This window comes from Nelumbo lutea, chromosome 6, assembly GCF_056320005.1.
Source record: "Nelumbo lutea isolate HS-2025 chromosome 6, American lotus-T2T, whole genome shotgun sequence".
Classification (NCBI taxonomy): Eukaryota; Viridiplantae; Streptophyta; class Magnoliopsida; order Proteales; family Nelumbonaceae; genus Nelumbo; species Nelumbo lutea.
In genome coordinates, this window is record NC_142689.1 from 29,819,788 (window position 1) to 29,835,329 (window position 15,542).

General features: G+C 35.3%; 1 protein-coding gene across 6 annotated transcripts in view; it reads left to right on the plus strand.

Annotated features, from left to right (window-relative positions):
* The first annotated feature begins 10,307 nt into the window (after window positions 1-10,307).
* MSH4 (MUTS-like protein 4) overlaps window positions 10,308-15,542 on the plus strand; it is an 89,068-nt gene continuing 83,833 nt past the window's right edge. For 5 of the 6 annotated variants that reach the window (XR_016100185.1, XR_016100186.1, XR_016100187.1 and 2 more), the window contains exons 1-5: window positions 10,930-11,129; window positions 12,708-12,911; window positions 13,034-13,069; window positions 13,196-13,308; window positions 14,251-14,296. Coding sequence is in view for 3 of the 6 variants with exons in the window: in XM_088948025.1 (XP_088804151.1) it covers window positions 11,067-11,129; window positions 12,708-12,911; window positions 13,034-13,069; window positions 13,196-13,308; window positions 14,251-14,296 (462 nt within the window). In the remaining 3 variants the exon portion in view is untranslated. Of the gene's footprint in view, window positions 11,130-12,707; window positions 12,912-13,033; window positions 13,070-13,195; window positions 13,309-14,250; window positions 14,297-15,542 lie in introns of all 6 variants that reach the window. The other variant, XM_088948027.1, reaches the window with a different exon arrangement.

A 15,542-nucleotide genomic window follows, 5' to 3' on the forward strand; every position in this document is an offset into this window, starting at 1 on the left:
TGATTGCCGGAGTGCCTTTTCTGGGGACCTCTTCCTTGGGCCTCTAACTTTCTTCTATCTGCAGATCCACTCGATGCACCACCTCATCCTTCCACATTGGCTTTGTCCAAGTTGGCAGGATTATCTACTACATGTTTGACTTAGCTATACCTCGGATCGAATAACATCAATATCCATTAGTATGATTATTTATTAATTAGATTATTTTTAAGGGTTTAACCAAATCAAAGCTTGTAATGAGCAAGTGAACTTGTGCTCGCTGGTTTAGAGTTTATTCTATTCAATGTATGGGTAACTTGTAGATAGATATCCTATACTTTCGGGTAGTTTCATTTTAAAGCTTAAACTTTCAAATGCATCACTTTAGTATCTGAATTTTCAGAAATATACATGTAAGTCCAACTCCATTAAATTAACAATATAGTGAGTGATAAAATATAAATAGTAATGTTCCGACTCTTTTTTACTGTTACTGTTCATCTCTCTTCTAACTTTGGACTTTGGACGCAAACCAATGACTGCAAAGTAAGCATCTGAAAGTAAAACTACCTACAATGGACGAATTAGAGTGAGCTTACTTTGCCACTGCTGGTTTGTGATCAAAGCAAAAGAAGATAAATAATGAAGAAAGAGAATCAGAATATTGGTATTTTTGTAATTTTATCCTTCACCATAACGTTAGCTTAATGGAATTTGACTTAAGTTAAATGTATATTTCTAGAAGTTTGAGTATGGAGTGGGAAGTTTAAGCGCGAGTCTACCCGAATTAATTACAAGGTGCGTATTTGCATTTTTCTTTCTTAATAAGGTTAATTTCGGGTTATGGATTCTAAGTCTCTGCTTGTAAATTTTGTACTTTAGGATGTGTTTGGTTGTAATGTAAATAAATTTGCACTGATATAAAATCATGGCAGTGCAAATGATTTAAGTGTAAATTATGATCTATTTTTATTTCAGATTATAGCTTATTTTGTTTGATTTCAATGCAAATGAAAAAAAATTAAAACATGAAGTAAGATAAATAAAATGCAAAATAAAATTAAACAAAAATTTGCATTTTTTACATTTGCAATCCCATGCATTTGTACTTCTTCCAAACTGAGCCTTACGGGACCAATACGGCAATACTCCCCTCTACCCGTGTGATATTGCACAATTGAAAGGAGCGATATTCTCTATAATAATGGTTCTAGATGTCAAGCTTAAAACATGGCATATCCTAATTCCTAATATCGAATGTTTTGCCGAGTCCAAAAACTGAAAAATAATGTATACATTTTTCAAATATGGAACCAATTCTGGCTCCCCGGTCCCCACAGGCCACAATAATCTTATACCAGCTGATACATTTCTGACTCATGTTTACCGTACACTGATACACAATAATCAGTGACTGTGATTTTAAATGGATTGTGACTGTGAATCTGTGATCCATAGGATTAGGACTCAGATTTCCATACAAGTGTGATTCATGGTCCTTGTGTGTGGGGACCTCGGTCTCCCTCATTTTGAAGCAGTGTGAAACCACTGAGTATATCCATTCTCTTAAGCAAACTCAATTGTCATTATCCGGTTTTAGAAGGTGAATATGCCTTTCCGGTTGGATCCTTGTCTTACACTGATCAATATGTGAATCATTCTCTCTCCCTTTTCCTATGCTTTCAATTGTTAATAGTTTTCAAGAAATACTTATTATTGGTAGTTTTGATCATGGAGAACTGTAGGCCCTCGCGTGTCCCAATAATCATCACTTGTTCCTTGTGCCTTTTGCTTCACTACTCAACTACCCATTTTTTGTAATGTCTTCTAAAGTGTAAAATCTAAACAATATTCTTATAGCCATGAACTGAACCGGGTAGCCTTTCTCCTCATAAAAATCTGGTCCATGAGGGGGCCGGATTGAAACAAATTCAGCCTATACAAACAGTTGGCCAATAAGCAAAGGTTAGAACCAACCCAGCTTTAGATTGGTGACAACCTTGCCACAACAGTGGGACGACCTGGTTAATTTGGCTGGATAATCACAACTAAGGTTGACTTGCCAAGAACAAGATTGAACAGAAAAATAGGGTGAGTATTATGTGGGGACAAAAGCACACTATCTTCTGCATCCAAAGAATGTACATATTATCTTTGATGAAGAGATGAACTAAATACTCATATCACTTCCTGTTTTTCAAAATTATCCAGAGAAAAAAGTTGTACCACAACCATTGGGATGAAGAAGATTGATTTTGTATAAATATTATATTGTAGGTATAGAAGCAGATAATATATTACATTTAAGAGGGGAAATTTCTAGATTGATCCCATCCAAAAATTAGAATTCTACATCAATATATGATAAATTATTTTTTGTTTGGAAGCTCGAAAAACCTTGTGATTTGCTTGCTTTTCTATGGCCTGCACCGCTGCACAGCTGCACTAGAGTTCCTATGAACTGGGCTGTATAGAATGAGGTCCATTACCCATGGTGAGGTGCCTTCATTGATCAGTGAAGACTGGGGATGGCTGTGGAGGGGAAATAAGACAACTGTTTCGCTTCCATACGAAGCAAACAAGGAACATGTGGTCGTGGAGACTTCTGGGCTTATTTGTTTTGGACAGGACAGGCATGGGCTACAACTATAGCCCCAATTGAGAACTTAGGACCGGTCTGCAATGTACCCACAATACATGTACAGTATGTTCACTTTTAGCGGTCTGAGTCTGACTAGTTGGGTCAATGGCATGACAATTGTTTGAATTGGTAAGCAAGTAAACACCGGGATTGCTTACCTTTGCTGAATTTGAAACCCAGAGGTTCCACGACCCGGGGGATGGACCAGGTGATTGGTCATATGGTCCAACCATGGATGGCGGAGTGAAATCTTTTTTTGCCGAGACCCAAATTTCATTGTAGAAAGAATGAGTCCTGCGGCAAGAAATGGTTATCCAAACACCTACATCTCATTTATTCTTGCCCTTTTTTTTTCAGATCTGACAAGAATTAAAAGAACAAGGCCAGTGGCAGCGAACCAAACATGGCCTTACTTGCCCTAGGTAAATGCAATTACCCGGGTAAGTATTCCACAGGGTAAGTGTATTTACCCATATTCTTTTATTTTGCAAGTAAATAAGATAATGACCATTTTAGTCATAAAAATTAATTATTAAAAGGGTAATTTTTATTCTACCAAAGTATTGGCAATTTTTCCCTGTTATTTATCCATCAAGGGGATGGGTATCACTTAGATACCTAAGAAAATAAATATTTCCTGATCTCCACATAAATATAAAAGAATAGCATGAGTTTCTTGATCAATGGAAACAAAAATCCAATTAACCAACTTTTCCCTCTCAAAATTCAAAAACACAAACGCCCCCTTAATAACATCAACTCCTCTTTCCAGAATTCAGATTTCATCCTCACAAAACCATCCCCACACAGTCCTCAAAACCTTTCCCATCATGCATTGGAAACATCTTTCTAGTTGTATATTTTTATTATTCCTGGGAGAAATTTCAAATACACAGTGCAAGGGGTTGCGAGGATGGTTTTGTGATAATGAAGTCTGATTTCCTCTTTCAGGATGTATGAACCAGTTGGCAACTAGCTTTTTACCAAATTTAGAGGCAAATAGATTATTTAAGGCTTTCATTGGATAGAAAAATAAGTGAGAACCAAAAATTGAGGGAAAGTTACATAAATTAATTTGTAAGTTGTAAACTCCGAGAACTTTTCTTCCAACTTTATGTTATTCTCTTGTTTTCTGTCAAACAGCATGGCCTACACATCCAACCAGTAGGGATTTTAAAGTTTAGAATGGTGGGGGTCTAAAAATCCTTTCAAATCTTTTCTGTTAGGGACTTCTTATCATCGCAAAACTTTTTCTAAAAGGATTCTAAGTTTAAGATAAAATCGTCCAATCTATGAGATTTGAGCCAAGCTTTGCTTAAAGAAAGCCCAAATCGTTTAAATGATGTTTCTTTCACCGCTTAAGCCTATATTATATTCCAGGTAATATCAAAGACTCCGTTAAAAAATGTTATAGCTTTGCTAGCTTAAGATTTCCACTTGAATTTGTCACATAAGACGGGATTGTGGCCACTACCTACTGTTTTTATGAAGAGAAGAGAGGTATTGACGTATTGAATACTAGTAATTAAGTATATGTGTTGTATATGTATATATGAATTGTTTTTCTATATTAATTACTTAAATTTTAAATATATCATAATTAAGATATATATAAATTAAAAATTAATAAAAGTAATAATATGATTAAAAATAAATTTAAATATTTGTACTAAATGTACATGTACAGAAATTTTAAAATAATAATAATAATAATAATAATTATTATTATTATTATTATTACTACTTTCCAAATTTTGAATCTTCAAAATTTTCTAAATTGCCACTTTCCAAATTAATGATGAATAAATGATTCTGTTGAGATAAAGATGATCACTAACGTTTTCTATTTTTCTGGCTTGCTTTCCTTAACAATCCATGACTCTTTATTTTTCTTAGCTGTATCACCTACAAAATTACCATCACGCCCCTCCATCACTTCCATATGCACTGAGTCAAACTGATCACTATGAACATTGCTGGTCGGCGATGTTCCCATAAGAAGTGGGGGGCCTCATGATCGGTGGGTTATAACGCAAAGCAGGAGGATAATTTTCTTTCAGTAAAGTTTAAAATTTCTTCTTCATATCTTCTATTTTACAATTGTCAATCTTCTCTAAAATGTCTTGCCTAACTTACAACCATCAAAGTCATGACCAATTCTTCCACACAATCTACAAAACCTTGGAAGTCATTCATAGATACAATCTACCCAGATATCTTCTCCACCAAGAAGAGTGTATGGAATTCATTTCATTAGGGGTCTAAAAATATTCATCATCACTTCTGAAGTTAGATAGGCCAGAGGTAAATTGTGAAACTGCACCCAAAGTTCCACCACAGTGAGATTGTAAGCATTTGGTGTAGTGTCAATCTTACACTTTTCCATAAGAATAGCATCTCCATTAAAATTCCATGGTCCAACATCATAAATAGAGTTTCTATCATACTTTGAGGCAAATTTCACCAAAAAGGATTTATTTACATAAGGGATAATTTTTGAGTGTTCTTCTAAATCCCACGCCTTGACTTTAAACCTGCAACTCAAACCGACTTATTACTCCGGACCTATATGACAAGAAAGTTTTGCCAGTCACCGTCTATCTTCACCTCTTCTTTTTTAGCCGCTAGACGCATTGGTGCTTCTGGTTGCAAAGATTTTGAAATATCTGAAATTCTTCATCATCCAGCTATTCGATCTGAGCATTTACTTCTTCCATTAGGGAGGGAGGAAGGGGGTACAAAAGGACAAATATAAGTGTAGAAAGGGGATCTCTTTCGAGATCGGAAGAAACTAGGAAGGAAGATAACATGAGGGGAAAAAGGCTTGTCGCTCAACGCAGGCAAGAGGGAATCGAATTAATACAGTATTAGATACAAAGAATGAATATAGAGCCTTCCATAAATTATTGCAGAACATGCCACAACCCACAAAGAATATGGGGGTATTCAATACTGTGGCCCTTATAAAGTGTGGTGCATTTAAATCTATTGGGCCTTGTGGTATGGTCAATACCATATGACTTAAAGCATAGACGATTCTCTAATTTGTTCTTCACCGTGGTGTCAATACATTGTTAACAAAATTTTTAATAAAATATCTTGATTATTTATTGCAATAGATAATGATAATGATTGAATTTACCTGGTGTGAATCAATTTACTCAATTTTGGTGCGAAAGAGAAATTTTGATATTTTGTATTTTAAAATGTTTTTGAAGTATTATTGATCCACACGGTTGGACTGTTTTGCATGAAAAACGTCTAGGCAATCAATTCCATTTTATCCCAGATTCAGTCTTTTACCAAAAACCGTTCATTAGTCAATGACTTTATAACTGGAGGTCAAATCATTGATCCAAACAATGATTTTTGACCATTTTTTGTTTTAATTATTTTTATTTTTTAAAATTACAATAAACTGTCAATTTGAACCAAATGATCGAACTGCTGACTTGAAAACTGACTAAAACGGTTCCAATTCTGAGCTTATTTTTAAAACATTGTTTCAAAACCAATTACATATAATTTATAAATGTGCCATGCACCTAAAAAAATGCATAACGGGTATGTTTCAGGATCAAGTCATCCATGGAATATCCACAAAACCAAAGATCTAATTATCTAATAAGTGTGGTGTATTCAAAAACCGATTGATCCATGGAATATCCACACTACCGAATACAGGGACACTCCCTTAATTGGTTTGGATTTGGGTTCTAATTATGCTAAAACTATACTAAACTTGTTGCATCGACATCCATGGCCAAGAGATCTCTCAAAAATATACATTTTTATATTACATTTTTCTAATATCACAATCATCCTCATCCAAGCCTTGTCCCGATTGTCTTGTTGCTGATTTTAGAAGTACCTAAAAAAGAGTAAATCTATAACCCACAGAGGTATGATACCAGAAATGATTTTACCAATCAAACCCTATATGTATTTTGATGAATGTCACCTTATTGGTTATAACTTTTATGATCCTAGTTGACGCATAGGTTATCTAATTTTTGGAAGTTAAATGATATATAACACCACTAATGATATTTTAAAGGGTACTTGTATTGTGGTGTTGCAAAAAATGTTGTGTTTGTATAGGGTTTATGCATTGAGAAAGGGAAAATCTATTTGCTGAAAACGATATGATATGGAAAATGTTCTCACCGATCGCCTGCAACGAATTTTGATAAATACAACCTGATTGGTTATTCCTTTTACGATATTGGATGATTTGGTCACAAGTTTCTTTGATATCGTGTCTTCTCTGCATCATAGTTGAATCCATTGGAAATTGGGGAAAAACTGTTTTGGGCACAAAGTATAAATGCATAATGTTAAATTGTTCATTGTTGTTTATTACATAGAAATGCCATTAGTTGACTATTAGATGCCACATAATATATGCCCACACAATACTTATGAATTAAATGATATTTTTTCCCCAAAGTCACTTTTATATGATCTAAAAAAATACAAAATATTTATACTTGATCAACCAACCAACCAAAAGTTTGGTTAAAATGCTTATATGCCACTAATGTGACAACAAAATGTCTTAACAATGCTTTTTCAATGTTAGAATACCAAAATCACCTTAAAACAGGAAAATAGTTTATGGTTCTATGGAAAAAGTATGTGATGTGAGTGGAATGTGTAAGTTCCAATGGGACACTTTTATGCATTGTTTTAAAATGTTGTTGAGGTGAAGACAAAGGTCTAAACAGGGTTGGCCTTGATAGCCTCAAATCTTGTTAGATAATGTATGTCCTTAGTTCCAATCAAATTGATGTATTTTTGACATTTATTGTAAATGAATAAATTAAATAATTGATTCGTGTTATTATGGTGTATTTTATGTAATACCCGTAAACTGAATACTAATGGGATTTATGCTAGCTTAGAATCTTGACAGCCATTGGATAGACCTAGGGAGGTTTATCTTGCCAAGGCTAACACTAATATGCTGCTAAGTCAGTTGGGGTGGTTTGTCTCAATTGCCAAGGTGAGACCTGAAGCACATGTAGTGTGGGTTTGCTTGAAACCCTGAACCAGACCATTTTCTAGTTATGCCTTGGACCTTAAAGACAGATGGGCAAAACTGGAAAGTTAAATCTGACCCCTACACTCGATTATGGTATTGCATTAGATGTTGGATTGGGCTGTCCGAAAATTCACCTAAGTGGGTGATCATAGTGACGGGATCAACCCCTTTGTTGGACAAAGTGAATGATTGGGGAATGCACTCTCTCTAATAGAAACCTAAACTGGTAGTAGTTGATTTCAAATTTGTTGAGATTTGTTTTTTCAATATATATATATATATATTATGGTTTCACAAAATGTTTGCAAAAATGTTTTAATTCCTGGGATCCATGTGAGTAGAGACTGCAACACTGTACTTTGCAACCAAGGGAGATGTTCTCTTTTGTCAGGCAGTGTTTGATCATTATGGGCTAAGAGATTAAGTGTAAAACCATTTAGGGATTTTACTTGATGGGTTAATTTCACATCTTCCCACAGTCCTTGGGCCTTCATAAGATGGCTGGACCCAAGAACCATTTAGTCTAAATGTTGGGCCCATTAAGAGCCCATACTGATGAACTCAAGAGTTTACTGTATTCAATAGTGAATTCGGCCAAGCTTTATAACAAAGGCTAGGTTGAACCTGGGTGGCTTATGTGAAGATCAATGATAAGGCCCCACACCATACAAAGAGAGTCAAGCTAGCTAGCACTTAAAGGGAAATGTGCATAAAAGCTTAATGGGCCTAAAGCCCAATTCGAACTGGGTTTAATTTGATTAATTAAATAGGGGCGAATCTAAGTATGGATTAGTAGATAAGGATAAGATGATAAATCTTATCCACTTAAAGAGTCAAAATCCAAATAAAGATTTGGATTAGGAAACTCCTAATTGGATTAGGAGAAGATAATATTGATCTGCAGATAAGATAAAGGATAAGCCTTATCACTTAAAAGAGTCTAGATCCAAATAAAGATTTGGATCAAGAAACTCATATTCAGATTAGGATGTTAACTCTTTAAGGATTATATAAAAAGAGGAGGGTGAACTAGAAAAATGTTATACAGTTTCACAATTTTCTGCATTCAGTTCTCTCTCATTCTGCTCTTGCCGGCCTATCTTGTTCGATCTCTAGTTCATGGAGTGATTAAGATTGGATCTTGATATTGATTCTTATTGGAAGAATCAATGTTGAAGCTGTGCTCACATCCCTGCTTGACTCTTGTTGAAGAATTGGGGTTTTTGTTGAAGAATCTCTCTACTAGTCTTGCCTCATCCAAAGCTGTGTCGTATTTAGTGTAGAAATGATTTAGTAAGTTCTTTGGGCATGAACATGTACATTGGGAGGAGCTTTTTTGCATGGATTCCGTATTAGGTATTTTTCTCAATAATCTTGGTTTCAGATTTTGACTGGTTTGTTTCAAAAACGAATCTTGAAAAATGCAGTTTTTTTAAATAAGAGAATAGGATTCTTGGAAATGAGAAAGAAAATTTTGAAATTTCACCCAGCCACCCTGCATGGTTTGGCCATCCATGTGATGGATCTTCCTTCTCTTCATATTTCACTAACAAGGTTTAGGCCTTGAGTTGTTTAAGGGCTATGCCTTTGGGCCTTTGGCCTTATATTATCCATGGCTTGAGTAAGAGCTTAGCATGCTAACATTGAAAGTTTATATAACTGTTAAAACGGAAATTTAAGACAAAAAATAATGTTTGTTTTGTATTGGCATATTGCACAAATAAATAAACATAAAAATAACAAATAAATACATACAAATGTATATGAAAATAGCTTGATGCACTGTTCATATTCTTATAAGTGCAAGAAATGAAACAACAATGCTTTACTCTTATAACAACACTGTTGGTTTATATCATTTAGCTGAATAGTTGGATTTATATGACATTTAGATTTTAGGGGAAAAACCGATATATTGTTTTTTGTTTTCGTGTTTTTATTTTTTATGGATTACGTGTTTTTTTCTCAAAGGCATAGTCTTCAAAACGTCTTGAGTGCTGAGCTTTGCCTCACCTCTGCCTTGTTTAGAGCCAGAGTTCGAGCCAACGGGCCTTAAATAATGTCCAAACCCGATAAAAATGGGCCGGACCGGGCCAGACCGCCAGGATACCCGAACTGTTCCAGTATTTTATATGACATTTAGATTTTAGGGGGAAAATCGCCTACATTGTTTTATGTTTTTTGTGTTTTTATTTTTAATGGATTACATGTTTTTTGTTCAAAGGCTTTAGTCTTCAAAACGTCTCGAGTGCTTAGCTTTGCCTCACCTCTGCCTTGTTTAGAGCCAGAGCTCGAGCCCACGGGCCTTAAATGTCCAAGCCTGATAAAAAACGGGCCGGACCGGGCTACCTTGCGTATGAACAGTTCTACTTGATGAAACACTTCTACTTACGTGTGATGTTTTAGAACGGGACAGTGAGAGGCTCACTCTTCGTTGGTTTCTATTGCAAATGTGCTAAAGATTCGTCCTGATGCGGTTCGTCTTTCATTGCAGAGTTCGATATCAACTATCAGGACCCGTCATCCGAATATTTCTTCCCTGACACCTGATCATCGTTTGATACTTTGATTAACCTCGTTCATCTATGATTTCTAGTAGATTCGAGAGCCCTTTGAAATTTATTGAAGCAAGGATGTGGAGACGGACAACGCGCGAAATGCAAGCGAGAGAAGAGGATGAGAGTAGGAAGCCGGTTCCACCATTGCAGAATGCAGAGATGCTGCAAAGGAGGAGAGATTAGGGTTTTCTGATTTCCTAACTCTTTCCAGCTTAGTTAACGAATGCATGCAAGTCTGAAGTCTGAACGATGAGTTGATGAATCTGTTTTTCCATTTCCCGCCATTATTGCAAGCATTCGCTTCGGCTATAATTTGAATGAAATCTTCCCTGTTGCCATCACCGGCAGTCCGCCACGTATTCGCTGGCTACTACCTACTACTATTCGATGTGTAAAAATAGAAGCGGATCTGCTTCTAACAATTGGGCGCCTCACAGGTACATCACCGTGCGTTGGGAGCTTCTCTCGTGAAGAATAATGATTAATAAGTGCGGAATAATAGATCCGGTCTCGTAAAAATAGCCCCATTTTACAGATTACAGCCGAGGAAGCGGAAGCCTCGTATCTTCCTGCATTGCAAAATATACACTCAAAGGTGTTAGATGTACCTATGACAACAACCATAGATTCCAATCTAAGGGTTAAGTTATGAATTCTATATCATGTCTGTGTATTTTCGTCCTATTAGATCAAGTTCCCACATCCCACGACCACGGGCCACGACAGTCTATAAATACTCGGTGCAAAGAGGCATGTCGCATCGCATGTATATAAAAACCTTGGAGTTGGCGCTCTTTTTTGCAGTAGTAGGAAGACTATCCGTTCTCACCGGCAGAAAAGGAGAATGGAGGACGAAGGTGAGAAGTCGAGCATCGTGATCGGTCTGATCGAGAACAGAGCAAAGGAGGTATCGTATTTGATCCAAGATCTCATCTCTCACTCTCTCTCTCTCTCTCTCTCTGTCTCTCGCTTGCTCTAATGTTCTGTTGTGATCTTATCGAGGTTGAAGATTTTTGAAACAACAACTATTTTATTCTTTTCCTCCTTCACGTTGATCAGTGTTCAGGTCTTCTCTAGCTTCTCGAGTATGAACCTGTGTTCCTACCTGTAAGCATTGGCTAAAAGGGAACTTATTAATCTCGAAATTTGGATTTGAAAATCCTATTTACTTTATTTTCGTCTTCAGTGCTACGAGCTCAGACTTCAGAATTAACGGTTCCAGACTTGATTGCGAGGATTAAAGTTAATGGTCCAGATATCTATGAACTAAGAGAACTTACCTGTAATTTAAATTGAGAAAACGAATTTTCTGTAGTTCTCATGTGGAAATCCAACTGGAAATTGTTTATACATTTAAGAGCAAAATCTTGAATTTAAAGGCACCTGTTATACTTTTTAGCACAGTAGAAACTATAAGGATGAATCTGTATAGAAAATGAGAAGTAGCCTATTCAAATGCTGCAAAAATGAGTCTTCTGTAATATTTGAACTTCAGATGTTAAGCAAATGTTGAATAATTAAAAATGTAACAGTGGAGATTGTTTCGAACCTGTGATTGTAATTATTATTTATCGAAATAAGGCCTTCTCTTCCCGACAACTTTGTACTTGTGCATTTACTTGCTCTTTGCCAAATCAAGTCGAAGGTTCTTGGGATCTATTCCCTAGGAAATGGCTTGCAACATTCTTTTCTCAATTTTAAGGAGGTAGCCTTATCTCACATTTGGTGAACTGCATCCGTATCAAATAATTAGTTTCCTTCCAAGTTTCAAGGAGGATTTCTCTCCATCAATTGGCAGTGAGGTTCACTGGCCAATTCAGCTTATCCACCCTATGGCAAAAATATTAAATGCATGGAAACATTACTGAGTTTTTATAGTGTAATTTTTATTTTATTTTCAAGGTTACATGTTTTCTAGCTTGTATGGTAAAACTTTTCATTCTTGATATCCCAAAACCGGGTTTGATATTTGTTTTTATCTACGGACCTACTAACCTCTAATCTGCTCGCCCACCTAGAAAATAAAAAGACAAAAATGGTTACTGTTTTTGAGATATCTTAGTTTTTATTTTTTATTTTTTAAATTACTGTAAGTTGGTGAAGTTTCAGTGTGATTTCTTAGATTTCTCCTTCCTAGGATTGATACAAAAGAACAATTGGTGTATGGAGTACTTTTTAAAACTATTGTTTTCCACTTAGTATACCCGGTCATCTAGTTTATTAAGATGATAAAGAACAATGATTTATAACATTATAATATTGTAAGAGTGGTAGACTTGGTGAAGATAGTACTGCTACCCATAATTTTTACTAATGTTGAACTCTACATTATACTGATAACCTGTTGTGGAAGTCCCCAGACACTAATTTCTTTGGGTTCTGCACTGAGTAAACGTCTAAGAGTTCAACAGCACTGAGAATGCATTGTCATATGGCCATCACTTATGTGCTTTTCAATGATTATACAACACCAATTTGATTACAGGTTGGAGTGGCTGCATTTGACTTGAGGTCAGCTGCACTACATCTTTCTCAATTCATCGAAACTAGCAGTACATATCAGAACACAAAGACCTTGCTGCATTTTTATGATCCCATGGTGATCATTGTGCCCCCAAACAAGCTTGCCCCGGATAGTATGGTTGGAGTAGCAGAGCTGGTGGATAGGTTTTATACATCAGTCAAGAAGGTGGTAACTCTAGTATTTTTTTGATCAATTGGTAACTCTAGTATTTTGGATTCTGCAAATCCTTTTGTGTGTATAATGCATGCATTCAAGTAAAATTACATTTTCTGTTTTGAACTATGCAGGTTGTAATGTCTCGTGGTTGCTTTGATGACACCAAGGTTGTAAGAGATGCATCTTACTTGTTTACCGTTTCAACTATTTGTCTTCACTTTTGAAAACATTCGTGATGTCATCTATATTTCTTTGCTATACTTGCTATTTATGTTATTCCTCAATGTTAATAGGGAGCTGTGCTGGTTAAAGGTCTGGCAGCCAAGGAGCCATCTGCACTTGGTTTAGACACCTATTACAAGCAATATTATCTCTGCTTGGCTGCTGCTGCTGCTACAATCAAGTGGTACTCTAGATCTAGGAACTCCTAGGGAACTGAATAGCTTGAGTTCTGTTTATAACAATCAGTCTTGGTTACTGATGGGTTTAAAATAAAACATTATTATTTATTCTTTAATAATTATTTACGGGTGGCTCATACTTGTTTTTTGTATGAACTGATAGTAGTCACTAATTTATTGCAGTGGACACCATCACCTTAATGTCGGCTTTAGCATTGGTTCCATGTGGCAATGAATTTTTGTTGCTGAACAATTTCCACCTCATCCTCTTCAAATGGAATAATTTATTTAACCATAAAGAAAAATAAATAATTTTGTTAATGCAGTTCTTGTGTCCTTAGTTAATTTTTTTTCCTAGATCTGGGTTGGTCTTATATGCTTGTATTATTGACAACGTAATCATTTTTCAGATAAAGATGCTTATTTCAACCTTAAAAGGATTCTTTAAAAACTTCTTTTAAATCTCAGCAATAATAAAAAGGAAAAAATGTTTATGGTTGCCCCCAGATTATTAGAAATTGTTAATGCTTTTAGGCACTAAATTGTGTGTGTGCGTGTTTCTGTTGACTTTTTTTCCATGTCACTTTAATTCTCCATTGGTTAACTGGGGGCCATCTCTAAGGAGTCTGGGTCTAGTAGGCACAGCATTGTAAGCACATTCAATGAGCAGTTAATAAATATTCTGACAACTGTATCAAAAGTTGTTTTTAATCTTTTTCAAGGGTATGCTGGCTGGGGGAATTTTAAGGGATAGGTGTCAAAAAATTTTCTAAGTGCTTACTCAATGTTCTCACCATGTGTGCCTACCTATCCGGACTGATCTCTGAGAATGTCATTTGAGCAATTTCATTCTTTCCTCTCTACCCTGTTGTCATGTCTCACTGTTTCATGATTATTTGTATTAGTTGACTTTTCTGAACCACAATTTCCAATTGTATTGTTTGCAGGACGGAAACTGAGAAAGGGGTTATTGTTACAAACCACTCATTATTGGTATGACTCTATTTTTGATGCATGGCATTTTTCTTGATTAGTAGACGCTTGAATGATTGCTATGTTGATCATAGTTGCTTAGGTATATATCAGCATTAGGTGTTAATATGTGTTCAAATGTCCTTCTTGCTTGACCCCAACCTCTGGGTGCATGGTTATAGAGTTCAATTGACAATGTTTTTTCCCTAAAACAAAAAGAGCCGGGTAATGTTTTGTTCATTTTGAATTTTAAAATATTACTGTGCATTTTAAAACTCCTTTGATACTTGATTCTTCTTTTTTTTTGGCATGATGCTGGACTCTTTTGGATTGCCCATACCTTCTCCATTGAAGTTTAACTTGATAAACTTAGGAGGTGTAGGAAAGCAACTAGTACATGGTTTGCAATTTCGATACCAACGGACATTTTTACATGTAGAGATTGGGAATTTTGGGTATGTTTTAGTAATTTCACTAAGATATTTGGAAAATATAAAAAGTCAAGATTTTTATTTTTTAAACATGAATTTGTTAAGAAACCTTAGGAGAAGTATAATTGCACATTTTAAGGCTAAAAATCCATAACAAACGACTATATGAATCAAATAGAGAAGACTGACTTCAATCACTCTCTTTCTGTCTTCCTTTTAATCTTTTATTTATTTTCTATTTCTTACGTATGTCATTTACTTTCCATTTTGACATTTGTCTATTTTGTCACTATATGTTTTGAGTAGATGGAGGATCCTGTTTTGTAGTTGTGTTCCTTCTTTTTCTTTTGGATTATACTTGGTAACTGAATCATATCAAAATAGCAAACCAATCACTCAATCACTGAATCATCATTTGTTCTTTTAGGAAAAGAGTTTTCAAAAACTATGATCATTTAATGAAATATCAGAAAGTTTATAATAATATTCTAAAATTTTAAACCTTAAATTTATAGTCTTTCAATGAAATCTGAAATATTGAGAATATATCAGTGATATTAGGAAAAAAGATTCCTGGATAATTTCGTATGACCCTCTTGAAAAATGGGGAAAATTTGGAGAGATTTTCCAAATATCACTGACATTGCAAATTGTGGCTCTGAGAGGTGATAAAATGAGAGAAAGTAGATTAAAGAATTGATCTGTTACAAGTTGAAAGGTCTAAAAGAGCTAGGGGTAGACCAAAATGGACATGGGTTGTATATCTCCTCTTGGTCCTGGGGAATACAATCATACTGCAGATGGCCTAGCTAAATTTGGTGTGTATTTGGAGCATC